Raw genomic sequence first — 27,859 nt, forward strand, 5'->3', positions numbered from 1 at the left:
GGGCTCAGGCAATCCGCTCACCTCAGCCTCCCAAGGCGCGGGATTACAGGCTGAGCCACCGAGCCCTCCTCTTTTTCTTTTTTTTTTTTTTAAAGAGACAGGGTCTCACTATGTTCCTCAGGCTGGTCTTGAACTCCTGGGTTCAAGGGATGCTGCTGCCTCAGCCCCCAAGTAGCTGGGCCTGTAGGCACGCCTCATTCCCAGCTGCACACAACTATTTGTATGTGTGTGTTTTATCTAGCTTTCATGCTTGTTCAGTGTCCTTCCACTTTCTCTTTTCTGCAGAAAGTAATTCAGGGTGTGTGAAGTGTCTTGGTGCTTCCTGGCTGTTCTTAGAGCAGTCACTGTTGGGATTACAGTTCTGGAGGAGATTATGCAGGTGTGGTGTGTGGAGAGCGCTAATGTCCATGTTTCCTTAAACCCCAAGGTCTAGACACAGAAACTTCTTGATGTGATTGCTTGTTATCGAATAGCTGGGAATCTCATTTAAAATGTGGATTAAAATGGAATGTATTGTAGGGAGTAGTGTGTGTCTGTACACTGAATACATCTTGAAGGAATGATTTAAGTTTGTAAAATGCTCTCCAGGAACTTTATGAAGAGTGACGCTGAGTGAGAGGCCATTTCTGGTCCTGAGAGCCTCTTTCTTCTTGCTGGAGGTGATGACACATGTGTGTGAAGTCATTTTCTACACGGGACAGTGTAAGCCCACGTGTTCATCTTGCCACTGTCATTCATCTTTGGGCACTGAGGACTTTCTCACGCACTCTTGACTTCAGGTGTGTTTTGAGTTAAGGGAGATAACTTGTGTGCTAAGGGCTTTACTTGATTTTATTGACACGGTAATCTGGAAAGCCTGGTAGAACCCTTACTGCAAGTGAATTAATGGAGGCTGCAGTGAAGTTTTTAACTTACCTAAGGCCTAGAGTTTGTGAGTCTATAAATTTGCCAGCGTTGGGATTTGAATTCAGCTCTCTTTTACTCCAGAGTCTGCATTTATTTGATTATACCAACACTTAACAATCTATTCTGAGAAGCATTAATAGATACCCCTGGAAAAACTGATAATAATGTTTTCTAATTTGTGTTTTTAAAAATTAAGTGTAAGGATATCACTCTTGTGGTAATCCTGCTGAAAATAAATAAACTGAATTTTCTTGGGAGGAAAAATTAAATAAACATAAATTGAAGGACAGTGTGCAAAATAACTAGTCTGTAGTCTTCAAAAATGACAATGTCAGGGCTAGGGGTGGTGGCTCATGCCTGTAATCCTAGCACTTTGGGGAGGCTGAGGTGGGAGTGCGCTTGAGGCCAGGAGTTCAAGGCTGTACGTGATCTCTGATCACTCCACTATACTCCAGCCTGGGTGACACAGCGAGACCCTCCCTGTCTCTAAATTAAAATAAGTAAATAAAAGTGGCAGTGTCATGAAACCACAGAAGTGGTGAGGAGCTAAAATAAGCCAAACCAAAGTGACATGAGCCAGATTTTAAAAATAATATATATATATTTTTTGCCATGAAGGAAAGCATTATTGGGACAACTGGCAAAACCCAAACCATAGCGTTGTATTAATGTTCATTTCTTGATTTTGACAACTGGACTCTGACTATATGAGAAGTGGTCCCAGTGTTTAGGGAGCACATGCTGGATGGATAAGTAGAAGTGAGGCCAGTGCCGTGGCTGCCACGAACCCTCAAGCGGGTCAGAACAGTCATGTCTGTGTGTGAAAGAGAGGGGTGGGGCAGGTGAGTGCAGGGGTGCCACGGTGGGGGGGTCTGTTAGAGGGTTCATCGAAATCCTTTGTATTGTTTTTGCAAGTTTTCTAAATTATGCCAACATAAATAGTTTTAAGGAATACAAGTATAAGAGCAATCCGAGTATATCTGTCCAGCAGGGGAGCGACCGCTTGCCTTGGAAGTTGTGTCCTCAGAGCCCTGCGAGATCCTGCGAGGTCCTGCCTGCGGGTTCGGTGCACACCCTTCCCGGCATGCTCCCCATGGGCAAGGGGTCCGGGTGGATAGTGCCCTGGACCCCAGGGTGCTGAGGAGCGTGAATGCCGCTCAGGTGCCCTGTCCCCAGTCGGGAGACCTTGAGAAGTCCTGTCTACAAGTCAGTCTCCTGGTCTCTGAAGCAGGACAGTGGAGTGTTCCTCTTGAGGGTGTGGTTAGGATTACATGGAATAATGAAGGGAAGTTTAGCACAGAACCTGACTCTAGTGGGAGCTCACTTAGCGTTTTTTGTTGTTAGTAGTTATTATGAAGTTAGAAAATTATGTCATTGGTTGCAGTGAACTGATATTTCTTGTTTGCTTTAACCTAAACATACGTTACAGGTTGTGAGCTTCTGTTGACACTTTACTAATGACAGTGATTATAATTACATTGTAACTGTGTCTCATAGTCAGATATATTGAAGACATATCCGATTGTTTTGTGCTTGTCTCCCAATCACCTGTAAAATATGGAGCTTGCATTGATCTTATGTCATATAACAAGATGTTTGAAAGGGTTGTGAGATACAAACAATACACATGCATGGTATTACTAGCAGTGCGTGCACATGAGCTGTGATGATTGAATGTGCAGTTTCCTACATCTAGTAGAATACAACCAGCGTGTGAAGGGCAGGCACATCCAGCCTCAGTTGCTTTCACGTTTTTTTCTTTCTTTTCCACTGATACTTTTTGTAGTTTCCTGCCAATCCAGCTCCTTAGTGTCTCTGTCTGGATATATTTTAATCATGTTCTCACAGTTTTCTCTGCTGTATTATGAGAATGTTGAAGAATTTTGCAGCTGTTGATGAAACATGAAACAAATCGTGCTTTCTATAAGTAAAGTGCATTTCTGACTCCTATTTTTACAGGATATTTACTAATCAGTCTTAGAAATGCAAATAATTGGTGCATCCATCTTTTGTGGTGTTAGGCAACAAGCTGTATATTTGGCATATTGGTAATGAGTGTTAAGTCTCTGCTACCTTCTATTCTCCATCTCTTAGGTTTAAAATTTACTAGACTTTGAAAATATTTATTATTGCTGCTGTTCTTTGTACTTTGTGCTTTGATCTGAATCATTGTCCTGCATACTTAAAAGATTAAGTGACCTTGCAGTAAGGATATTTTGAATTGTGGTATTTTTAGCCTCTGACACACACTGCATTTGAATGAGCATCTCTTCTAAGAGCCTGTGCTTTGACTACATTTTGACTTGTTACCGGAGAGTTGAAACCACAGTCATAAAACCGTCTGCACGAATGTCCCATATTCTGCAGAGATGTTTTTTTCTTGGGACTCCAATTTCCATATATCAAAAACATTCATAACTGAAAAAGAAAAATACTTGTAGAAGTGGTTGATCATCTTTTTTGAAATATATTTGCTTTTCTAAGAGTGCTGAGGTTTTGTTGTTCTAAAAAAAAAAAAAAAGCATGATTCTGCGGAAAGAGTTTTGGCAAACTGGAAGTAAACTCCCTAGTGGCACCTCGACAGTCACCCTTCTGTGCCAGTGCCAGGTGCGGACTTCCTTCTCGTTCTCACAGATGTTATCTGTGTTGTGATGGGAAGGGTTCTTGAAAGACTCTGGTGCAAGTCACGTGTGCTCAGGAGAGTCTCCTTGTGTCCCCACACAGTGACAGCCTCTGGGGACATCGCCAGCATCCCTTTCCACCGAGGCACGCATCTACTCTTAAAAGACACAGAGAACAATTCTTTAAAATTAATGGAAATAGATGAGATTCACTTAACTTTTAGTTGGATGATTATGTTAGGAAAAATGGGCAATTCCTGTAAAATCTCAGTGGCTGCCAACTTTTAAACATTAATCTTGTATTACAGTGTTGAGACACTTGTTTCAGAACAAGGAAGTATTGTGGAGAGGCACACCCTCTGTGACCCGCCTGACTCCTCATTGATCGCTGCTGATGCGTGTGTGTGGGTGTGTGTCCCTTCCTGGTGCTTGATGACACTTGTGGGTCTGTTCCTGTATTTCAGAGACGCTTGAGACCTTGGCTGTCTTTTGTCAAGTGAGGGCTTTAGCGTAAGTGTCTGCTGAATGACTCCATGGAGTGGGCATCTGTGTGTCGTCATGCCCATGCTGGCGGAGGCCCGTCTCCGCTGGCTGACCTCCAGCTGCTGAGAGGATGTCACTGTCATCCTTAGGAACACAGCATTTCCCAAAACGAGAGCTTCATTTTAACTGCGAGGTATCCAGAGGATGGCTGTGTACTTCGTGTGAAAGATCATTTATGGTTAAGACGAGGAGATGCTTAAAAACCAGAAAAAGAGCTTAGTGAAATATCAGTGAGACTTTCCTTAATGTATGTACATTATAATAACTACACTTTCTGGTTAGCTTTAGCATTAAAGATGGTAACATTGAACGAGAAAAGGAGCACATTAGTGACATGTACAGCGTGTGTGGAGAACTTCTGAGAGAGGCGAGTCCAGTCGTTTCAATGATCCCAGGAATTCCTGAGTTTGAGGTGTGGTGGATAAAAGCCTGGATTTGAGTCCCAGTTGCGCCTCCTGCTGGCTCTGTGACCTTAGGCAAATCACTTACCTGGCGCCTGCTCATCTGTCAGAAGGATTTGTGTGAATACCAAATGGGTTGACTTTTGCAAAACACTTAAACATTGCCTGGTTCATAGTGTCACGCAGGCACTTGGTGTCACAACTGTTATTGTATATTTTGAAAAGGATTTACATAAAGGGAAAAGTTCATTTGAAAGATGGCAGCAGAATCCCTCTTTTCTCCTTCCCTCTCCTGTTGCTTCCTCCTTCCTCCCTCCCTTCACCTTCTCCTCTTTCCCTCCCCCTTCTCCTCCCTCCCTTCTCCTTTCTCTTCCCCTCCCCCTTTCTTTCTTCATACACTTTTTCTTTTCATTGTTCTAGAAAAGTAAAGACCAGTTAATCAAAAAAGGCACACAACAGATAGCTTCTTATGTTATAGAACTATTAGAAAATATAGGTCAGTATTTTCTGGTTTTAAAGAAAATAAAATTAGAGCATAACTTTATTGAATTGCTAAAAATGACTTCTGGGTCAGTTTCTAGGTTTTCTGTTAGTTTGGCTTCCTGTATTTATTTGAGCCAAAAGATTTTGTAGTTTGAGGTGGAAAGATGCAGAGAAAGAATCTAGAATCAGGAATTTAAACCTCATTCTCTTACTTTCCAGTAACTTTGGCAGTGTATTTGTCTTCTGTTGCTTTGTGACAAATGACTCCAAAATTTGGTTGATTCAAAAACAATGATTTATTATTTATCCTGATTCCGTGGGCTGTCTGTACTCAACCCAGGAGTTCTTTTGTTTTACACGGAACATTTTTTTTAACAGAATTTTTGATCTTGGGACAGAAGAACAATGTAGTGGTCTGTTTTACAACATTTTTTTTTAACTGAGATAATACATTAAAAGTTATTCCCATGATACCTGACCCATTGTTAAAGCTCAGTAAATAGTATTTGTTTTATTACATAGTTATAAAATATTTCAGTTGTCACAAATGCAAAATGGCTAGCGTGTAAGAGTCCCTTGGTTTATACCTGTTCAGCACACACACACACATATACACACACACACACAGACACACACGCAGACACACACAGAAGCAGACACGTATTATCTCTCTCTACACACACACACACACACACACACACACATACATGTTTATGAAGGGACAGTGTCTTGCTCTGCCACCTAGGCTGGAGTGCAGTGGTGCAAACATAGCTCCCTGCAGCCTCCAACTCTGACTCAAGTGATCCTCCATCCTTGGCTCCCAAAGTGCTAGGATTATAGGCATAAGCCTCTGCGCCTAGCCCCACTCTTCTATTTAAGGTGATCAGGGAAGCTGAGTTTCTAATAAGATGACCTTTGGGTAGAAACACAAAGTGAAGATCAAGTCTGGCTGTTGCCTCTGCTTGAAACCCTCTTCCCCCAGGTCACTTTAAATGCATAAGTCTTGGGGTGGTTTGCAACAGCAAGGAGGGCTGGTGTGGTATTGCAGCACTCTGGGTGGCTGAGGCAGGAGGATTGCTTGAGGCCAGCCTGGGCAACAGAGCAGGGCCCCATCTCTACCAAAGAAAGAAAGAAAAGTAGCTGAGTGTGATGGCGTGGCTGTAGTCCCAGCTACTTGGGAGACTGAGAAGGGGGAATTGCCTGAGCCCAAGAATTCGAGGCTATGGTGAGCCATGATTGCACCCTGCATTTCAGCCTGGGTGACAGAGGGAGTTCCCATCCCTTAAAACAAACAAACCAGAAACCAAAATGAAAGAAACAGTGAGGAGGCCAGTGTGGTTGGATTGGATCAAGCAGGAGGAACGTGGGAACTGTCAGACATAGCTGAGAGCCGACTCATGGACTTTGTGGAAGGAATTGGGCTCTTCCTGAGCTTGGAAGCTACTGGGGTTTTGGGGAGAGGAGAGCCATGGTTGGAGTTGTGTATTAGATGGGTCCCCTGGGCTACTGGGTTGAGAACCAGTGGTCGAGGTGGAGACCGAAGCCAGGACAGGCAGAAGCGCCAGCAACCCTCCCGGGAGAGCTGAGGGGCCTGCTGTGTTGGGAAGGTGGAGTCAGTGGGATGTGCTGGCAGGAGTGGGCATGGCACGACGCGGGGCAGTCGGACTCACAACAGGGCTGGGACCTGAGACGCTCAGAGGCTGGAAATGCCGCTTGCTGGGACGGGAGGGCAGGGCAGCGTGTGGCTTGGGCTGCCCGGTGAGCATTCTCTGCATTCTGGAGGAGTGCTGAGCAGACAGTGGGCACGCGAATCTGGAGTCAGGGAGGCCAGCCTGGGTGGGGAGGCCGTAGGGAGTCTTGAGAGTCGAGTGCTTTGAGGGCGCATGTGTGGGCAGGTCAGGCTGTAGAGTAGATGGTGGACCGAAAGGCAGGGGAGGTGCAAGGGGCTGGGGAGGTCAGGAGGGGACACGCTCCTGGGTTGAAGTGCAGGCACCTCCGGAGAGCGCCGTCCGCTGTGCGGAATGCTGCCAGTCAGGTGCATCAGGCGGTGCCACGTGGTGGATGATGGGTGATGGAGGCCGGGTTAGAGCGAGTGCCGTACTGGGTGGCACTGGGGGCAGCGTGTGTAGACGGTGCTTTCAAGAAGGGTTGGTGTACGCAGGAGCTGAGGACTGAGTGATGGCGAAGGGGATGTGAACTCAGGAGACTTCTGGCTTTTCTTCCAAAGTGGGAGGTGCGGGGTTGCCCTAGAGACAAAGAGAATGGGGCCTGGCGGAGAGGGTTCTCCTGGGGTGGATGGAGCTGCCTCTCTGAAAGTGTGAGAAGCCATTCAGGTGGGCTAGTGGGCATGGGACCCGGGGCTGTCTTCTAGGTGACCACTAATTCAGTGCTGGAACTACAGGCATGTGCCACCACACCTGGCTAATTTTTTGACTTACTATGGAGACAAGGTCATGCCAAGTTGCTCAGGCTGGTCTCGAACTCTTGGGCTCAGGCAGTTCTCTTGCCTCATTTCTGTAAAGTAGCACTCAGGACAGCAGTGGGGGCAGGGGGAACAGGGGAGACTTGAGGAGAGCGGATGTGAGTGGGTCTGGGAGATGAGGGGAGGGATGGCTGCTTTGCACGTGACACTCCTGCATGTGTGAGGGCCGTGAAACCTCATGCAAGCGTGAAAAGATGCTCGGGTGAAGCCTCCCATGGGGAGCTGCGATTGCCAGGTGTCATCTCTTCTTCGAAGATTCCCAGTGTTTTAGTCCCCCTGTAGCACAGGCTTGTCATGAAATTCACCCCAGGGAATTGCACCCATGACCCGTGGTAGTTTTTCCTGGATCTCTGGGAGATAGACAGGAGGGTCTTTTTTTCCTCGTTGTGCCCTCGAGACTTGAAGAAAGAGGAGTGCAAGGTTAGCTCTATCAGAAAGGCTGTCAAATGAACAAAGTGGAGAAGTCAGTTGTCCTTTAAAAACTCGCGCCGCCTTTCCCCTTTGGTGTATGTTTTGCGCAGCATTTTCCTCCTGGGTCAGCCGGCCTGTTGCTCTTTGGTCACCCTTTCTCTGCTGGGGCCTCCTCAGCCCCAAGCTGCTTCTGTGGTTTTAGTGCTTCCATGCTGCCTCTGCCTCAGGGAAGGCTCTTCTGATTGAGCAGTTCTGTGTCTATTGATTGTGCCATGTATCCATCTTTTCCAAGCGTGTGCGCATTCCTCTGGGATCTTGTTGCACTGAGTGTAGGGAGAAGCACGTGGCTGTTCCCTGTGCGGGAGGACCGTCAAGAGCTGCCTGCATAGCTGTGCTTTCTGGTCCTGCTGACGTCACTTGACAGGATCCGCAGCTACTGACCCCTGGCTTTGCCACTTGTCTGGGCAGTGTCCTAGGCGTGAGCAGGCGGGCTGTTCTGTCACCACTTGGAGCGAGTGGATGTTGTGCTCAGGAGGCTGTGTTTGATGAGGATTGAGGCTGCGAGGCAGGCGAGGTGCTTGTGGGGGTCTCTGCCGTCTCTAGATGCAGAAGCTGGGAGCCGTGTCGGAGCAGCGTCTTCTAGATGAGCGTGAAGCTGGCACACGGGTTCGTGGTTTACTAGAACTTGCCGTGGTCACCCAAGGCACCGACTCTGTTGCGAGCATGTTTGTTCCTGGAACCAGACACTGGGTTTCTGAACCGAGACTCTCTTTCCTCTAACAGGGCTGGGCTTCTTTTGGCCAGAAATGAAATGTTTGACTTTAAAAAGTAAACAAGGCAGAGTAAAACAAACGCCAGATTCCCTCAATGGCCCTCTTTTCTCAATGATAGTCCTCACCTCAGTGCCTTCTCATTGGAAACATTCACTGCCAGCCTTCTCTTTAGTGCTGCAGCAAGGGCCCCACCGGCCAGAGTTCTGCATCCCAGGTTAAAGATGTTTTTCATCTCATCACTTTAACTTCTATTTTCTAAGTGTTTAGAGGAGAAAGGCTTTGCTTTTTTTTTTTTTTTTTTTTTGAGTTGATGTCTCACTCTGTTACCCAGGCTGTAGTGCAGTGGCATGCTCACGGCCACCCCAGCGTTGACCCACTGGACTCAGGTGATCCTTCTGCCTCAGCCTTCCAAGTAGCTGGAACTACAGGCATGCGCTACCTTAGCCAGCTAATTTTTTGATTTATTGTGGAGATGAGGTCTCACAAATTGCCCAGGCAGTTCTTGGACTTGTGGGCTCAGGCAATGCCTTCACCTCAGTCTCCTAAAGTGCTGGATTACAGGTTTGAGCCACCATACCCAGCCAGGATTTGCTCTTAATGAGTATTGAAAATTGAATTAAAAATACATGGCAAAAAGGGAGAAGGAAAAGAAGCAGCCTTTCAGACTGGCCTCGTTGCCTGTGCCTGCACCTTGGCTTGCTGGCTTTGCCTGCCTTCTGATGGCCAGCTGCTGCTTGTGGGTGGAAACAGCAGTTCCGGTTGTGCTCTCTGTAGCCGGCATGTTCACTGTGGGCCTCAACTGTCCTGCAAATGAGCACAAGATGGCTGTTCCCTGCTCTGTTCACAGCGTTGCCCCTGTGGGTGCTCAGAAGGGAGTTCAGGCAGAAGGGAAAGTGGAGAACTTTCTGTTGGGACAGAACAAAAGATCTGTTTAAAGAATGGTCAGAGGAGGAAGTGGCGAGCTGGCTGAGATGAAGCCCACCTGCTAAACCTTCTCCACATCTGCCGCGTGCCGTGTCCATTTCTCAGTGCATCGCTGCCTGTAAGTTTGCAACCTGCTATGCTGAAGGACCGTTGTAGAGCTCTGTGTTCAAGTGTTGCTTCCCGACTTCTTACTCGTGACAATAGACATGATAAATGTGTGGCATGCCAGGGCTCACTGGGAGAATCTGTCACATCTGTGCAGGACTCAGTATGGAAACATGGTCCATGTGTTGCCAGTTGCACAGCATGGACCTGTTTTCCTCAGACCCGTGCCCCTTCTGGAGCAGCTGCTGTGTGCATGGAGCAACTGCCTGCCAGCCTCCAACTGGCCACGCATCTCAGGTCGAGGCCATGTGCCCTCCGCTTTCTTGCTGCCAGGGCCCAGACCCAGCAGGACTTGAGCGCGCTGCGCTTGCTTGGTGGGAGGCTGCCAACACCGGCCCTTTTGCCGAGGGAGGCCACACTGGCTGACCAAGACTCCTAACTGCACTTCCTGTCCGAGGCCCCTCAGACTCTCTTTTTCCACGGGTGTCAGAGCTTCCCAAGGTGGGGCCCCCGCCCACTCCTGCATCCTCTTCCTGAGTCCACACAGGTATGTCCCCTGACAGATTCCCAGCTCGTCTAATTAACTCTTAGAGGATCTGAACTGACATCATAATGGATCATGAACTTGTACAAAACTTGCAGTTAACACTCTTGTGTATTTTAAAATGGAAAACTTGAGTTTGCTTCTGTGACTGTAACTTTTGTATCTTGGTTTTTATGTTTGAAGTGGCCATATGCAATTCTGATCAAGATTTTGTAACCATGTCCCTGTGTTCTTGTTGCCATCAGTCAGAAGCATGACTGGTTCACTAAATGGGCGCACATGGCAGGCACGGTCCCGCACTGTGTCTGATGGAGAGAAACCGCCTTCTCACTGTGAGCAGAGTTCTAGTAATTTGAGTCTCTTTAAGTTGTGAGTCTCAGCTGCTGTCATTCTGTCACTCTTCTTTCACCGTCAAGTGCAATACCGAAAATGTCTGCACTCACAAATTTCAAATCCTATGAAGACGTTTTCATATTAAATATTTTGGAATACAGATAAAAGCTTTCATGCACACAGCAGTAGCCCTGTTCGTCTTAATAACTTTTCTTCACGTTCAGATTAGTACGTGATTAAACATCAGCGACAATCCCTTTTTAATGCCACGCTTTCAAAGCTGCCTTCGTGCTTTGAATCTTTTCAGTGTAGCATAAAATATGTGTTGAATCAGTGCTGTGCCCGGTTGGCTTTCTTCTTGCCTAGACTCCTGTGCTTCAAGTCCTCGCCAGAACCCAACTTCACTCTGATGCCTTCCACTGTGTGACCCGGCCTGTGTTGGAGTGATTTAGTTGAGAAATGTTCCCTGAGCATATTCTTTGGTAGGGTCTGGGTGCACAATAGTGAGCAAAAAGGAGGAAGAGCTCTCTTTTCCCTAGCCTGCTCTGTACGGTCTTGGGACTTCTTTCCTTCTCTCTTTCCACCACACATTCTGGCACCCAGTTGAGTCGGAATACATGTGTCTACATCCATGCAGACACTTGACTATTTTGTCAAAAGGATGAAAGCCTCTTGCAACTATGCTTATTTATTTTTATTTTTATTTTTATTTTTTTGAGTTGGAGTCTTACTCCGTTGCCCAGGCTGGAGTGCAGTGGCACATTCATGGCCACCCCAGTGTCGACCTGCTGGGCTCAGGCAGTCCTTTCTCCTTAGCCTTCCAAGTAGCCAGAACTATAGGCACGTGCCACCACACCTAGTTAATATTTGAACGCGTGGGCTCAGGTAATCTTCTTGCCTCTGCCTCCCAAAGTACTGGGATTATAGGCATGAGCCACTGCGCCTGACATTTTTTTTTTTTTTTTTTTTGAGTTGGAGCCTCATTCCGTTACCCAGGCTGGAGTACCGTGGCACACTCATGGCCACCCCAGTGTTGACCTGCTGGCCTCCGGCGATCCTTCTGCCTCAGCATTCTGAGTAGCCAGAACTCCAGGCGCGCACTATCACACCTGGCTAATTTTTGGATTTATTGTAGAGATGAGGTCTCGCCAAGTTGCCTAGGCTGTCCTTGAACCCGCGGGCTCAGACAGTCCTCTCATCTCAGCCTCCCAAAGTGCTGGGATTACAGGCTGGGCCACCGAGCCCGGCCTTAAATAACTTTTATACTTCATCGCATTTCCCATGGCTCTTGCTTTCAGCAAATGCTTATGGCTTGATGAAGGGTCTGCTGAGTCTTAAGTATTAAGAGTCAGCCAGGGGTACAGGATTCACTGGACAGATCAGCTTGTTCGTTATCCTTTGAATTTGTTCTGTCAAAAGAGCTGTAGGGAGGTATTAGGATGGTCTTTCTAGTGGTCTGACTTCTGGAGTCTGGGACTTTGGCTCTCAACTTTGGCTATATGTTAAAACCGCTCTGGGAGCTTTGAAAAATACTGATTCCTAAGTCCTATCCCCAGGGTTTCTGATTCAGTTGGTGTATGGTGTGACCAGGACCAAGGGATTGTAGAGGCGCCAATGTTAAGAACCACTGCCCTAGGAGAGAATGACCACCAGCAGTCTCCACTTGGAAAGTAGCAGAAGGCTTATTCTGTCTCACTGTGGATGGTGTGTGCACCGATAGGGCCTAGGAACCTCTCTCCTAGTACCGGGACCCATAGCTCCCTGAGCCTTGTTTTCAAGGTCCCATCATGCTCTGAGGGAAGCTAGGGGTCCTTGGAGAAGTATCTGCTTCTAGGGCTGGAGCAGGAAAGAAGAGGAGCCTGGGCTATCCTGCTGCATCGGAAAGCAAAGAAAGAATCGAAGGAGGCTGAGGTCGTACAAAAGAACAGAAAGGATGGGGCACCCTGAGTGCTGCATCTGAAAGCTTTTGAGAGTCAAAGTCTATTATTATAGTAAGGGACCATCACCAACTGACCAAAACTGGAACTGTGGGGCTTCACTCCTGCAGGTAAATCAGAGAGTATGTGGAAATTCGATACAGAGTAGACTATTTATATAGTGTCAGGTCAGAATCCCACACGACACTTCATTATAAAGGGCAAAGAGGAAGTTAGTGGTGGAGAAGTCTGGCAGATGCTGTGTTAATCAGGTGATCAAAGTGAAGATTATTAGTAAGGGAACATCACGATTTTGTGCCACCTGATAAGATGCAGAAAGAAAACAGCATCACTTCTGTGATTTCTCTTGAAAGATTTATAACCTGAATCCAATTATGAGGAAACCTCAGACAAACCTACCCCGAGGGACGCTTCCACAAATAACTGTCCTGGAATATCTTCTGCAAAGGTCTTGGAAGGCAAGGCAAGACTGAGGGACCGTTCATGTTGAAAAAGACTCAGGGTGTGACAGCTGATGAAGTGCATGATTCTGAGCTGGGTCCTTTTGCCAAAAAAAAAGGACGTGATGGGTACAGCAGGCCAAGCCAGAGCAGAGGCTGAGCTCAGATGGTGGCGCTGCACTCTGTCCGTTTCCTGATTTGGATGGCTGCGTTGTGTTTATGTAGGAGAATACTCTTTGTAGGAAATGCAAAGTATACAGTGATTTGGCAAAGTATTCTCAAGTCATCTAGGCTAAAAGATATTTATTGTATTGTTCTTGAAACTCTTCTGCAAGATCCAGATGGTTTTAAAATTAAACACACGCACACATACAGGATGACTGTGATGTGAATGACATCCTTTGGATGGACACAGCTGTCCGTGGAAGGTCTCTTAGGTCAAGAATCTTTCCACCGGAAAGCCCTGTGAAGTAGCAACATGGTGTATCTGGAAATGGTAGGTTTCATGGAGCATGTTTCCTAATAACCAAGTCCCCTCGCAAGTGCGAAGGTGCTTGTCACATATTTTGCTGCACCCCATGCTTTTCTACCCTTTGAAGCAGAATACATTGAACTTGGCTTTGTTTCTTTTAATGACCAATGACTCTAATTATGTCCGTACTTACTATTGTATTCTGAGGTAATATCTAGGTTTAGATTCAGCCTAGTTTTGGGGATTTTTGTTTAGTTTGAGTACTGTCACTGATGTCTGGTCTTCAGTTCTGTTGATGTCAGAGTTCACGTACTTAATGGTTAGCCTGTTTTCTTTCTAGTGTTATTTCTAATCTATAGTCTCAAAAGCAAGATTTATGTTTTTTCCTTTTCAAAAATGTTATGTTAGTTAAACTCTCTATAAGAAAAAGGGATTATGATGAAGAGACTTCACCACATCGCTTTTATACTCATAGTGCCCTATTCGTGTTAATTCAGGGTTGTGGCTAGGTTTCAGGAGTTCTGAAATAGGTAAGAGTTACTGTACATTGAGGGCGATGCCTCTGTCATTTTACTAGGTTTTTTTGGAATCACAGGTGAAATTAGGTAACTTTAAAAGAAAGTCACCCTGATTTTTTTTTTTTTAAATTTCAGAGCTCCAGAGATCATATTGGGGCTGCCGTTTTGTGAAGCCATAGACATGTGGTCCTTGGGGTGTGTGATTGCAGAACTGTTCCTTGGATGGCCGCTGTACCCAGGAGCCCTGGAGTATGATCAGGTAACAGAACTGGCATGGTAATCTAGTAGAAATGGTGGCAAGGAAAGAGTAATAACAGATGTGCAGGAGCACAAGGCCCCAGGTATGCAGTCCATGTGGAACTCTAACAAAATGTGGCAAAACCTGGGATCTTATGGAATTTAGGCTCAAGATCTCAGAGTTAGTACTTGGTTTTTAAAACACTTTTGTAATGCTGAAGTAAGTTTTCACAAGCAAGTTGCAATCCATAGACTCTCACAAAACCAGTTTTGTAAACATGGGAGAATGTTTCATGTCCCATTTTTCACATATAAAGGGCTGGTCTGAATCTACATAATTAATTCTGCTTTGCTTGGGTGACAAGCTTTGATGATACACAAGATGCTGGCCCCTCCCAAGGAAAAAAGTTCCTAAAAGGCACAACTGTTGGTCTTGAACCGACAACCGTGAGTGGTGTAAAGTGTCTCTGTCCCTTGAACTCTCTTGTGTCTTTCCAGCTGTTTGTGAATGGTGTTGACAGCCTCTTTTGGCACCACTTAATTATTCTCAGGAGGATCCATCAAACGACCTTGTGAAACTTGCTTTCCGTGGTAGTCCAGATGTGTTCATCCTGTTGTCCAACCTCTTTGGCAGTGTCATGTGCTGGTGAATTGACTTTTAATACCAAGATAATTATTTTGTAGAAATCGTCATCTTATTCATGGTTCTCGTTGTAGCTCCCTTTTAGAGATGTGTAGTATACACTGACTTCATATTTTGACAGAAAATCTTAGCCAAAATCAACAAAGTAGTTGCATTAATTTTGCCATTCTGTAATTGGCTTTTAGTGGATAAATGTAAATTTTTATTTAGATGATATATCATTTAACTTTTTTTTTTGAGTTGGAGTCTCTGCCGCCAAGGCTAGAGTGCAGTGGCATGCTCACGGCCACTGCAGCTTCGACATGCTGGGTTCAGGTGATCCTTCCATCTCAGCCTTCCAAGTAGTTGGAACTACAGGCATATGTCACCATACCCGGCTAAATTTTTGATTTATTGTAGAGATGAGATCTTGCCAAGTTGCCCAGGCTGGTCTTGAACCCGTGGGCTCAGGCAATCCTTTCACCCAGGCCTTCCAAAGTACTAGGAATTTGCACTAGGAATAGCGATTATAGGCATGAGCCATCATGCCCAGTCTATTTAACTTTTAAGAAAGAAAAAATAGAACATCTTAAAGTGCACATCACAGAATCATATACTTTGAATCTTTATTCTGATTTTTTCAGGGTTGTTTTCTTTATGAAAAGGAGTAAGGGAGGTAATTGATTTGGGTGACTTAAATATTCCTGAAATAAATCTACCGTCATTTACTATTAATTATTAGATTCTGTGCTATTGACTTTACTCTTTTATCATCTTCCAGTGACTTTCTACCCATGAACCTTCTCTTTTAGGTCAAGTTTTCTGTTTTCTCTGCCTTCCCTCCTCCATATTCAGGAAACCTCTTTAACGACATTTTCTGTAAAATCTTCCATGCATCTTGGCTTCCTTCAGCTTTTTTACCCAACTCTGATGCAGACGCTTGACTCTGCCTAGCTCTGAAAGAGTTGGAGGTCTCATCAGAGATTCCCATAATCCCTCAGCTGCTGAAGCTCTGAGGCACCAGTCAGATGCTACAACTACGCCTTTGCGTTGTGGATGACAGTTTATGGCACTTTTGTCCCCTGGAGTGGGGTACCGCCCAGCGGTAGTTTCTGATAGACTTGTTGTTAATTGCGAATCTTGGACAATTGAAGTTGGTCTTGACAAGGACCCCAGAGATCCTCTAGTTATGCCCCCCCCCATTTTGTAAAGGAGAAAACTGAGGCCCAGAAAAATGAGTTGACTTGTGAAGGTCACAGTGGGAATTTTAAAGACGGAGCCCTGATCAAAACCCAGTTTTTCTAAATTCTGTAATATATGGCTTAAAAAGGTGCTTGGAACAGGTTTTATCTGATCCAGGTGAACAATATTTTCAGAGTATTTATTACTTTAATTGCAAAGGGATTTTAAAAAGTCGTTAGCATATAGCATCAGTAGTTGCACAGTCATCCATTTTGTGTTTTAAAATGGTTATTTTACAAAATAAATAAATGAGTGAATCAGAGTGATGGAGTGGACACCGTTGTTTTGGCCCTAGTCTTAAAGTGACCTCACACTCATTTTCAAGGATGACATTTGCTGTACAGGCTGTGAAACATGTCTATTTTTAAGATAGGGGAGTTCCCTCTAGTCCTAATTTTCCAAGTTGATTTTTTTTTTTTTTTAATCCTAGCTTGGTTTGGGACTTTAAAATGCTTTTTTGCATCCATTAAAATATTCATATTTGGGGCTGGGCTTGGTGGCTCATGCCTGTAATCACAGCACTTTGGGAGGCCAAGGCAAGAAGATTGCTGGAGTCTAGGAGTTCGAGATCAGCCTGGGCAATATAGCGAGACACTGTCTCTACAAAAAATCAAAAAAGTAGCTGAGTATAGTGATGTGCGTATATAGTCCCAGTTATTCGGGAGACTGAGGCAGAAGGATTGTTTGAGTCCAGGAGGTCGAGGCTATGGTGAGCCATGATTGTGCCATTGCACTCCAGCCTGGGAGACAGAGTGGGATCCCAACTCAAAAAATAATATAAAACATTCACATACTTAAAAAAAAAAACTGTAGTCTATTAATGTGTTTGATTTTCCTAGGCTCTCCTTATCTCCTGAGAGTGTGGTCACCCAAGGCGGGGCGTGACTTTCTCTGGCTGTTCCGTATTACACCAGCTGCCAGGATGCACCTGGACACCCTGATTGGGGTGATGCTTTGAGAATTGCTTATTTTGCCTGGCAGCAGGTGTGTAGTGGGCAGTTGTGGCCTTCTGTAATTAATATCTCCTGAGTGCTTGGCTGTGTTGGGAGCTGCCTTGACGCCTCATGTTTGCTCACCCACGGAAAGCTCACAGCAGCCCTGAGAGTCACCACTGTTGCCACCATTTTACATGTGAGGAAACCAGGGTGTGGGGGAGTTGAGCTACTTGCCCAAGAGTGCACACAGGCAGTGTGAGTCAGAAGCAGGTGCGTGGCCCTCTGCACTGCGGGGATGTTGGTGGTTGCAAGGCAGTGTGGGAAGGGAGGTCACAGGACCCCAGAACCCGTGCCAGCCTGTCCCCGATCTCCGGCATGGGCCCTCTTCTGACCTCCACTCCTGCCTACAGCCGCTGCTCCACCACTGGGAGAGGGTGTCCGCGGCTGTGGGGTCAGTCCTCTTGCTGCCCGGCCTCTAACCCACTGGTGTCTGTCCCTAGGCCTGGGTTCTGGGGGAGCCCACCCTGACTTCTAACCCCACTGGTGTTCTATCCCCAGGCCTGGGTCCTGAGGGAGCCTGCCCTGACCTCTAGCCCCCTGGTTTTCTATCCCAAGGCTTGTGTTCTGGGGAGGAGGCTGCCCCAGCCTCTAACCCCCTGGTATTCTGTCTCCAGGCATGGGTTCTCCAGGCTCGGGTTCAAGGGGAGCCCGCCACGACCTTTAGCCCCACTGGTGTCCTGCCCCCAGGCTTGTGTTCTGGGGGGACCCGCCCTGATCGCTAATCCCACTGGTGTCCTGTCCCCAGGCCTGGGTTCTGGGGCAGCCCACCCCGACCTCTAATTCCACTGGTGTCTTGTTCCCAGGCCTGGGTTCTCGGAGAAGCTCGCAGCCTGTGCTCATTTTTTCGTTGTGTCCTTTGAAAACATCTTGCACAGATTCTTCCCTCTCAGAGCTTATGTTGTATAAAATCCTTTCTGTTTTCCTTTTATTAGCAAGATTGCCTCTAACAACAGGAGTATTATCGATGTCATTTATAAAGGGGGAAAGCTCAGCTCACCTGAAAACTTCGATTTCACACAAACACAATTCAGTGTTTTATTCCTCTAGAAGTAGCTTCAAAATAATGCAGATCTAAAATTGACAAAACCAAAAGGAGAAATAAATAGGCAAACCCACAGTCACACTTAGGGATTTTGGCATATTTCTTTTAGAAATTGGTAGAAAAGAGAACAAAATCGGTAAGAGTAGAGAAGATTTGGACACATGATTAACTAAATTGACCTAATGACGCACCACGGCTCCAACACCCAGCACCACAGCAAGAGCTGCTTTCCCATGCACAGGGAACACTGACCAAGGTAGAGCCTTCGTAGAAGTCTTTCCTAGTGCTTGTTGATATGTCTTGTGTCTAATGTGTATCTAACCTTCTAGTACAGTGTAGACTTTTTTTCTGTCTACAAAGCAGGTAAAAAAGAGTTCTTAACAGTAGAACTAGAATTATTGCATCTTTAAAAGCCAGATTTGAGTCACCAGGAAAAATATTCAAATTATTTTTTATTTTTTTGAGTTGAAGTCTCACTTTGTCGCCCAGGCTGGAGTGCAGTGGCGCACTCCTGGCCACCGCAGCCTCGACCTGCTGGACTCCGGCGATCCTTCCACCTCTGTCTTCCAAGTAGCTGGAACTACAGGCGCGTGCTACCATGCCTGGCTAATTTTTTATTTGCTGTAGAGGCGAGGGCTCGCCAAGTTGCCCAGGTGGGTCTCGAACTCACGGGCTCAGGAACTCTACTTGTCTCAGCCTCCCAAAGTGCTGGGATTACAGGCTGAACCACCGAGCCCGGCCTTATTTTTTTTTTAGATTGAAAAATATAGTTTATTTGGAAAGTAAATTAGAGAGAGAGAGTTGAGAGAGAGAGAGAGAGAGAGAATGGATTCATATCTCCAAGGTAGGAGAGGGGACCAGAGGTTAGGCGGCCACAGCTCAAAGAGCACATGGCCACACCAGAGTTTAGTAAGGAAATGGCAACTGGCTGCTCATGGTTGAATCCTTTCAACCCTTCCCTTTGGTGGGGGAAGGTCGTTAAGGTGGTTGGGCAGTGGTCTGCTCCACGTCATCACAAAGGGGCCGGTAAGTACAGTACTGACATCAGGTTCAGATGATTTTAACTCTTCGTTACGGGGTTGGTGTTCTGGTCTGTGAATCACGGGAATCTCTTAGAGCCTTTCCGGCACAGCTTCCTCCCTGAAGTCTAGACTCTATGACCAGGCACCGGCCACACTGAAAAGTCATCGTTTCTACACATGTATACTTAGCATGTGTGTTTAGAGAGGGCCTCATTGCAATTGATACTGTGCTTGGCCACCCTTCCTGTCTTGGTTGTAGATAAATGGTCTTATTAGTGTTCTGTTTATAAAACTTATATTTACCAGAGAATCATCAAAAGTATTCTTTTTATGAATGGATGGACAGTCTTTACTTAAGTGTTGATTATTCCTCTAAAATGTTTGTTGGAGTTTAGATAGAGTTTTACCCAGGACAGCTAAAAATTTGACTGTATAATCACATTATATTTGGTAATTTCAAGTCTTACATTAAAAAAAAAAAATTTAACTCCAGAGGAAAAAAATCTTTGAAGATTTCTATTTCTGTCAGGTTGTTTGGATTGCAGAGACCATTTCAGGCTGGCTCGTTGGAAGGGGAAATTTATTTATGTGTGTGAACTGTTGTAAGACTCCAGGAATGGAGCTGTGACCTGCCTGGGTGTCGTGGTGTCTGGAGATGCAGCTTTGGGAATCAGGGCAGCAGTGCGGGAGTGAACCAGCTGGCCGGCCTCACTGTGATGGGCCACCCGGGTGCCCTCCGGCTGTCTCTGCCCACTCCAGATGCGTCCTGCCACCCTCCCTTTGACTGGGTGACATGGCGTCACACTCCAGCTCTCCCAGAACCTTCCTCTTGTCCCCCACAGGCACTGGTATTTCTTAGTTCAAGCTTCCTGGCCAGTCTTATCGCTTAGCTTCTTTCCAGTGGAGCCCCAAGGCCTGTTGATGAGTTGCCGCCTTGAACCTGTTGATGAGTTGCCGCCTTGAGCCAGGCCTCCATTCTTCATCAGGGGTGGAGAGGGCAAATGTGTTCCCACACTGGGGGCTGCACGTGGAGCTTTCTCTTGCAGAGCCTGGCTGGCGGCAGGGCCAGCTTCATGGCTGCCTTGCTCTGCACATCAGTGCCATCCCCGCCCTCAGAGCCACGCTTTTCCTGTGGCGACTTCTTCCTCTGTGTGGCATGGGCTGACTTAGCTGCACATCGCACACTGCGATGTTTGCCTGTCCTTGAAGACTCGTCGGCATGTCTTTGGCATCCAGCACGCTCGATGCTCTGTGTGTGTTACTGAAACTGAGTCACTGATGGCTTTCTCTTTGATGCTGGGTTTAGGTGCTGGGCTTGTAAGACTTTTTCCTTCTACTTTTTTTCCCTTAAAATAAAAAATTTGGCTACTTAGGGATGGGGCAGGGGCAAAGGGCAGCACTTTAATGAAATGAAGGAGGTTTGCAGTGACGGAGAATGCGCGTGTGGATAAAACCTAGTTTTGTCAAGAGGCTCACAGCTTAGTAGGGAGAACATTCAATAAGGAATTGCATGAAGATGGCGTGTCCTAGGTGTGACGGCATGGCTTCATCGAGGAGAAGCTTCTGAAACTGGGTCTTGAGGAAGGAGGAGTGGAGGCTTGTCATAGAGATTGGGGGGAGGGGGCGGGGTGGGAGGTGGAGAGTAGTCTGGGGAGTGGGGGGCTTAGCTCTGGGAGGCGTGGCTTGGTCTTACTTGGCGGATGAAGGATCCGGAGTGGTGTTGTGTCTGTGGGAAGAGAGCTCCAAGAGGGGAGAAATGGAATTTGCAGGAGGGGACCGGTTAGTTGACGGAGCAGAATCTCTGGGGGCGCAGCTGTTTGCTCCCCTGGACGACGACTCTCAGGGCATGCATCGCTCTTCACTCTTGACCTGACATTAGCCTAGAGTCTGATCTGAGTGTTCAGCACATGGAAGAATGAACTGTTCTGTTTTGTCAATTATTTTTCAGATTCGCTACATTTCTCAGACTCAAGGTTTGCCAGGAGAGCAGTTGCTAAACGTGGGCACAAAATCTACAAGATTTTTTTGCAAGGAAGCAGATGTGTCTCGTTCTGGCTGGAGATTAAAGGTAATTCATTAAACATTTCACGTTCAGAAAACAGTTTCCTGAGATGCCTCCTGGGCATGGATAATACCTTCACGTCTGTCTTCATTGCATGTCTTCCTTCTTTTGGATCTTTTGACCCTCCCTTCCTTAAGAGGCAAGCCCTCTCAGAATAATTTAGCCCTGCCCTTTGTCTGAGTTTACTTAGACACACTTTACATGACTTTGAACTCATAATATTTAACTACCTTTGTGTTGTGTGTCTATCGCCCTTTTCAGCTGTACATTACGAAGCTTTATAGGACAGGGACTGAGTCTCACCTCTTACTCCCTATCTCAAGCATGCTGGGGCTTTGAGGGAAACGCAAATCCTCAGTAGTGAGCTTTGTAATTAGTTATTTTGTTCAAGGGACTTGTTGTATATTGATGTTTTTCTTGGCCTGACCCAAGCATGCCTCATTTTTTAGTGTACATTAAAAAAATACATTTTGGTAGTTATACTCTGAAACTACTGTTTGCCTTAGAATATCTAATGTTATTAGACTTAACATGATAGGATTAAAGAAATACAAATGTCCGTGTGGTGGGTAATGTATTCTTTTTTCTCTTTGGTGTATGCAATAAGACATTGGAAGAGCATGAGGCAGAGACTGGAATGAAGTCTAAAGAAGCCAGGAAGTACATTTTCAACAGTCTGGATGACATAGCGCATGTGAGTGCCATTATCACATTGTTGCTCTCCTGTGCTTGGATGGTCAAACACCAAGATGCCACAGCATGGGACTCCATTTCTCAGTGGCTACAAAGTGCTTGCTGTGCTTAAGTTTTTTCAACGAAATTGATTCTATGTTTTCAGCCTTGCAGGAACTAAATTGTATTTGTCTTTATCAAATTTTTAATTCCCTTGTGCTGTTCTTTAGTAAAACGTATTTGCCTTAAAAGAAAAAGTTCTAGCAAACATGTTTTCCTTCTACATTTCATTAGAAATGGATGTTTGTTTAATTAAAAACTTTTCCCCCTGCTTCGAATCCTATTTGGTATCTCAGAACATTTTGAGGATTTGTTCATCTCAGTTGTTCTTTGATTTAAAATAATTGTCGTTCTCTGTCCTTTCCTGTGTTGTGACTTTTCACCACAAAACTTTAATCTTAGCCTGCTCTCTGTGAATTGTTGTTATTTGACGGCTTGAAATTTTGATTTCTTAGGTGAACACAGTGATGGATTTGGAAGGAAGTGATCTTTTGGCTGAGAAAGCTGATAGGAGAGAATTTGTTAGTCTTTTGAAGAAAATGCTGCTGATTGATGCAGATCTAAGAATCACTCCAGCCGAGACGCTGAACCAGCCTTTTGTTAACATGAAACATCTTCTAGATTTTCCTCATAGCAACCAGTACGTTACTTTAAAATCTCTTTAAGTGCTTCTGGAAAAATAAGAATACTAAGTCTGTATAGAATCTGTGTGTTAGAATGATTCGTCTTCATTAAATATAAATAAGTTGAATAGAAGTAAAGCTAGCTTGACTACATTCCTACACAAGAACCACGAGAGGCAGAGTGGAACTGGAATGCACACCTGAACAGTCTGGGGTTCTCTCTCCAAAGCACCGTCCCAAAAATCAGACGAGTGGCGGCCCCCTTGCCTCTATTACCAGGCATATATAAGAGGAAAGGTTACAGTTTTCTCTTCCAAGCCTCATTTTCATTTTCATAGACCTTAGACCGTCCTCTTCCTGAGTCCTACGAGCTCCATTTCACATTTTTCTTCCCATCTTTTGCTTTCCTTTTTCCTCTTCCTCCTCCTCTACTGGGAAGGAAGGGAGGTTTTAATGGGTCAGTAGAGAAGAGTATGTATGCAAATTCCCAAGGCTTTATCAGTTCCTTAGGCAAATCTTGCAAATCCTTTTTATGGGATGAAGGGAATAAAGTAAGTGACTGAAAACAGCTTTCTCATATTTTGAGGAGACTCGATGAAGAAGGCATAGGAATGCACTGTATTTCTTACTGTGGATTGTCTTTAAAATTGATGTTTTGGTGAAGCCCAATTACATTTTCCCCTCAAATACTTTAAAGTGTCCTAGTGGTTTCCTTCTGCAATCACTTGGAAAATATCATGATAGCCACATACATGGTGCCGTTAATTTAGTGGTGTGGAGCTCTGGAAACTTAGGAAAAATTATTGCAGGTAGGGGGGTCGTAAAATTATTGTGTGCTAACCAAAATAATACTTGCTATTGCTTTAGTGTCTTAAAATCATAGATATTATGTATACTTTTTCTTGCTTTGAAATTTAATCTTTTCTTGTAGGATTTCCTGTTAGAAATGCTATTGGAAATAAACAAATTAAGTGCAAATCATAGATTTTTTAAGAGTAATTTTTTATCTTGTTAATGTACATTAACTTAAAACGACTGTAAGTATTTAAAATAATATTATGATACCTTCAATTTTTTCTTGCAGTGTCAAGTCCTGTTTTCATATTATGGATGTTTGTAAGTCCCACCTAAATTCATGTGACGCAAATCATCACAATAAAGCTTCACTCCTAAGACCAGTTGCTTCGAGCGGTACTGCTGCTCTGACGGCAAATTTTACTAAAATCGGAACATTAAGAAGTCAGGTAAGAACTTGCTGTCATTGAATCTCACACGCTGTTTTGATTGCCATTTTACTTGTGAACTTGGCAGTTAGAACAGATGGTGGTGGTGATGACTGACTATGGCTACTCTACTACATTTCTTCACATGTCAGGGCAACAATTGCAACACAACTATTCAGATTCATGTTTCTCTCTCTCTCGCCTTCTCTTAGTATCGGCCGGTGGCCCTTGTGTGCCTCGGCCCTACCAAAGGCAGAATTCAGAGGATCCTCTCTGACTTACTTTGGTCAGCTTGTTTCCGTTCTCATTGCTGGTCCGTTTTCATTATGGAATCAGGATTGTAGACATGCGTCTATGCATGCGTCTATGCAGCGCATGCAGTCGTGGAAGGCTGCCCAGTGATGTGCCGTGTGTTCACTGTTTCAGGCCCTGACCACGTCTGCACACTCAGTGGTGCACCATGGAATCCCTCTGCAGGCGGGGACTGCTCATTTCGGCTGTGGCGACGCGTTTCAGCAGACTCTGATTATCTGTCCCCCTGCAATTCAAGGTATTCTTTCATTCTTTCACCATACTTTGGATTTAGGCATGCATTGTTCTTAAACAAGCTTAGGCATCTGTTCATTATATATACTGCGTTTAAGTTTTGCTCCATTTGGGGCTACATGTGAATTTAATTTAAACCATTCAGTAGCCTTTAGACCAGGAACACTCATGTCTTAACTGGTATCGCACTGCAGTGCTCATTAACAAAAGGAGTCCCATGACACTTCTGTTCCCTGCAGAGTTTAGCATGATAAGATACCTTAACATGCGTTCCTGAGCTTGGAAAGTGGGAGCTGCCCTGTCCTCGGTACCACTACTCTAGCTGCCTGTCCATCATTGCCAAACCTTAAAGTGACTGAGAACTCAGCCCTTTAAAATTTGGGTCAAGAGTTCTGTCCCAGGGCAGGTATGGTGGTTCCTGCCTGTAATCCCACACTTTGGGAGGCTGAGGCAGGAGGATCGCTTGAACCCAGGGGTTCAAGACCAGCCTAGGCAACATAGCAAGACCTCGTCTCTACAAAAGAAAAAAAAATTAGCCAGGCATGGTGGTGCCTGTAGTCCCAGCTACTCAGGAGGCCAAGGTGGAAGGATCTCCTGAGCCCAGGAGGTTGAGGCTGCAGTGAGCTGTGATTGTGTCACTGCACTCCACCTGGATGACAGAGTAAGACCCCAACTCAAAAAAAAAAAAAAAAAAAAGAAGTCCTGTCCCAAGGTGTTATGGTCTTATTCTTTACCCACAGCTTAGGTAAAAAATAAATTATGGATTGATTTTTAATTAAGTTAGATTATGCTCCTTCCTTAGTTAAAGGTTAAGTGGGATGGGTAGCAGAGCACTTTGAGGAGCCCATGCATATACATGGGAAGTCCCCTAGGGTCCTCAGTGGGGTATGCAGGGTGAGGTCTGCCTATGACGCCATCCGTCCTAGGACTTGCCTTGCCTGGCTTCAGCGTCGGGTTATGTCTGAAAGCAAGGGGTTGGCTCAGGTGGGACTCCAGCCACATGTGCGACTCAGTGGTGATGGTGGGAGGGATGCGTGAAAGCTTGTCACTGTGGCAGGGCTCCTGCACCAGCGGTCTCTGCTCGTGCTGCATCATTCACTGTGGAGTCCTTGGTTCACCTCAGCCTTAGGAAGAAGGAACAGACTGAGTAGGCCACATCTTGGTCATTTCTGGCTCCAGTATGTCTGGAATCTGAAGGTTATTTGATTTTTAAAATTTTAGCATTCAGGCAACTTTTAATAAAATGTTGAATATCGCCCACAGTGCCAATAAAGCACCAGGAGTGTGTATCACCTTGGTTGGCTGTGATAGACATGAACACGATAGGCTGGTCGTAGCTGGTGCTCTTCTTCCCGGGTGGCTTTGTATTTGTCTTTTTAATATATTGGATTTCAAATAGAGTCTCTTTGGGAGAAGGGTTGTGTCACTGAAAGTAGAAAAAAAAGGACAACTTAGCTGGTGATTCTCAGGTGACACTGGTCCAGTGGTGGCCGTGAGTCTCTCTGATGACGGGAACACCCTTGTCATCATGTTGTTAGCTCTCTGAATGGTGTGTTTTCGGCTGTGTTTTCCCAACTGTTGACTGTAAGGATTTTAAACATACAGAAATGTTGAAAGAATGGTATGTTTTCTACCCTGAATGGATCAAGTGTTAATATTTTATCATATTGCATTATATGTCTATCGACCTGTAAAGCATTCACATACACCATTTGAAAGTAAAAGTGAATGGTGAGTTCTTGACATTTTACTTTTAGATACTTCAGCATGCTATTTCTTCATTTTTAAATCGGTTATTGCAGAAGTGGTATCTTGACGATTGCAGTTTCACTCCCACAGGTTTATCATGTTTACTAACAACTAAGAACATGGGTTCTTAGGTTATCGTAATCCCTCTTCTGTACCAGAATCAGTTTGAGGGTCACCCCCTACACTGTGGTATATTTAAACAGGGTTTGGAATCTCAGGGTTTCTCAGAGCCTACCCTCTGCTTCTAGCAAAAAAGTTAAGCACTTGTGAGATCCATTTCTACAAAAGCTTGGGTGTCATTCTTAAAACATTTCCATGAGGTTAGACAAACCTTTTATCTCTTCATGTGGCTTATAATTGATTAAAAGCTAGTAACCTTTCTCTACACATGACAGCAACAATCTTCGTGGTTTGTGATAAAAAATAAAGGAAGGAAAAGGATGAAACCCTCTGCAGACTCGTTAACCCATTAAAGCGTCTGGAAGGTGCTCAGAATTAAAGTTAATAGAGATAGGAAGCTCACATACTAGGTGATAGCTCAGTGATGAGCAGCCTCCGTGGCGGGACCGGCAGCCCTGGGCATATTGTCTCATCGTCCCTCTTCCTGCTGTGGCGTCCAACTGAGAGAACAGCTTCCCTCTGAGCAATCTTAGCACCTTGAACATTTCAACTTTGGGCTTCCTACCCCTCCCTGTCGTCCCATGTGAATCCATTTATAAGAAACATTTAAAAATAATTATCAGGCAACTGTTGGGTGGTAACTATTGTCCCACCATGGCCTGTATTTTAAAATAAATTTGCTATCCCTTTCACTTAAAATTTTTATTTTACTTTGGAGCTACAGTGTTTAGGAAATACATGCATTTCATGTATTTTAGATAACATAATATGTAGGTATAAGTATATAAATACCATGTCCATAAGACTGTGTTTATTTTTTTTTAATAAAATTAGTACAGAAGACTTAGCCAAGCTTGATATATTAAACAAGCCTTTTAAACTATTTAGCAACCTGAAAAGCTGGTTCTTCATCCCCCTGGTGACAGCTACTGTTTTAGAGCCAGATACATTCCAGCAAAATCTGTTACGCTAAAGCACTTCTCAGAAGCTTGTGTGCTGGCTTCTCCATGTATTAAGAGCAAATAGAATCGGACTCAGATAAAGCTTCAACTAATAACTGTAAAAAATTGGGATCTTAACTCACTGTTGAAGTTGATCAAACATTGAATCTGAGGAGAGAATACATAGGTGAATTCTTTTCATCTTCAGGCATTGCTTATAGAAAGAATCTAAGGACAGTGAGGTTTTTGCTTGGATTTGAGAATTTGCTCTGTGTTTTCTTCCCTGTCAAAGTGAATTCTGCTTTTTTCTTTTTTTTTCCCCTTGGAGTTGGAGTCTCACTCTGTCGCCAGGCTGGAGTGCAATGGCACACTCACGGTAACCCCAGCGTCAACCTGCTGGGCTCCAGAGATCCTTCCACCTCAGCCTTCCAAGTAGCTGGAACTACAGGGGCTTGCTACCACGCCTGGCTAATTTTTGACTTATTGTAGAGATGAGGTCTCGCCAAGTTGCCCAGGCGGGTCTCGAACCGCGGGCTCAGGCAATCCACTCACCTTGGCCTCCCAAAGTGCTGGAATTACAGGCTGAGCCACTGAGCCCGGCCTGCTTTTTTCTTGAAGAGATTGTCTCTTGCTGCAGTATTTCTGGACTACCTGGGTGTGATCATCTTTCATTTCTTGGAGAATTTGCTGATCAAGACATGCTTTTTGGAAAGGGGTAAGAAGATCAGTTTTTTTGTTTTTTGCTTTTTTGAGTTGGAGTCCTACTCTGTCCCCCAGGCTGGAGGGCAGTGGCACATCACGGCTAACCCA

The 27,859-nt window shown here is 45.2% G+C and overlaps 1 protein-coding gene across 2 annotated transcripts in view; it reads left to right on the plus strand.

Moving 5' to 3' along the window:
* Positions 1-27,859, plus strand: part of HIPK3 (homeodomain interacting protein kinase 3) — a 63,968-nt gene that overhangs the window by 28,091 nt on the left and 8,018 nt on the right. For both annotated transcript variants that reach the window (XM_021716854.1, XM_008067169.1), the window contains exons 2-7: positions 14,029-14,152; positions 21,002-21,121; positions 21,723-21,809; positions 22,303-22,487; positions 23,555-23,714; positions 24,120-24,243. In XM_021716854.1, the coding sequence (XP_021572529.1) occupies positions 14,029-14,152; positions 21,002-21,121; positions 21,723-21,809; positions 22,303-22,487; positions 23,555-23,714; positions 24,120-24,243 (800 nt within the window). The remainder of the gene's footprint in view (positions 1-14,028; positions 14,153-21,001; positions 21,122-21,722; positions 21,810-22,302; positions 22,488-23,554; positions 23,715-24,119; positions 24,244-27,859) is intronic.

This window comes from Carlito syrichta, unplaced genomic scaffold (genome assembly GCF_000164805.1).
Source record: "Carlito syrichta isolate Samal-C Ts95f unplaced genomic scaffold, Tarsius_syrichta-2.0.1 Scaffold106302, whole genome shotgun sequence".
Lineage (NCBI taxonomy): Eukaryota > Metazoa > Chordata > Mammalia > Primates > Tarsiidae > Carlito > Carlito syrichta.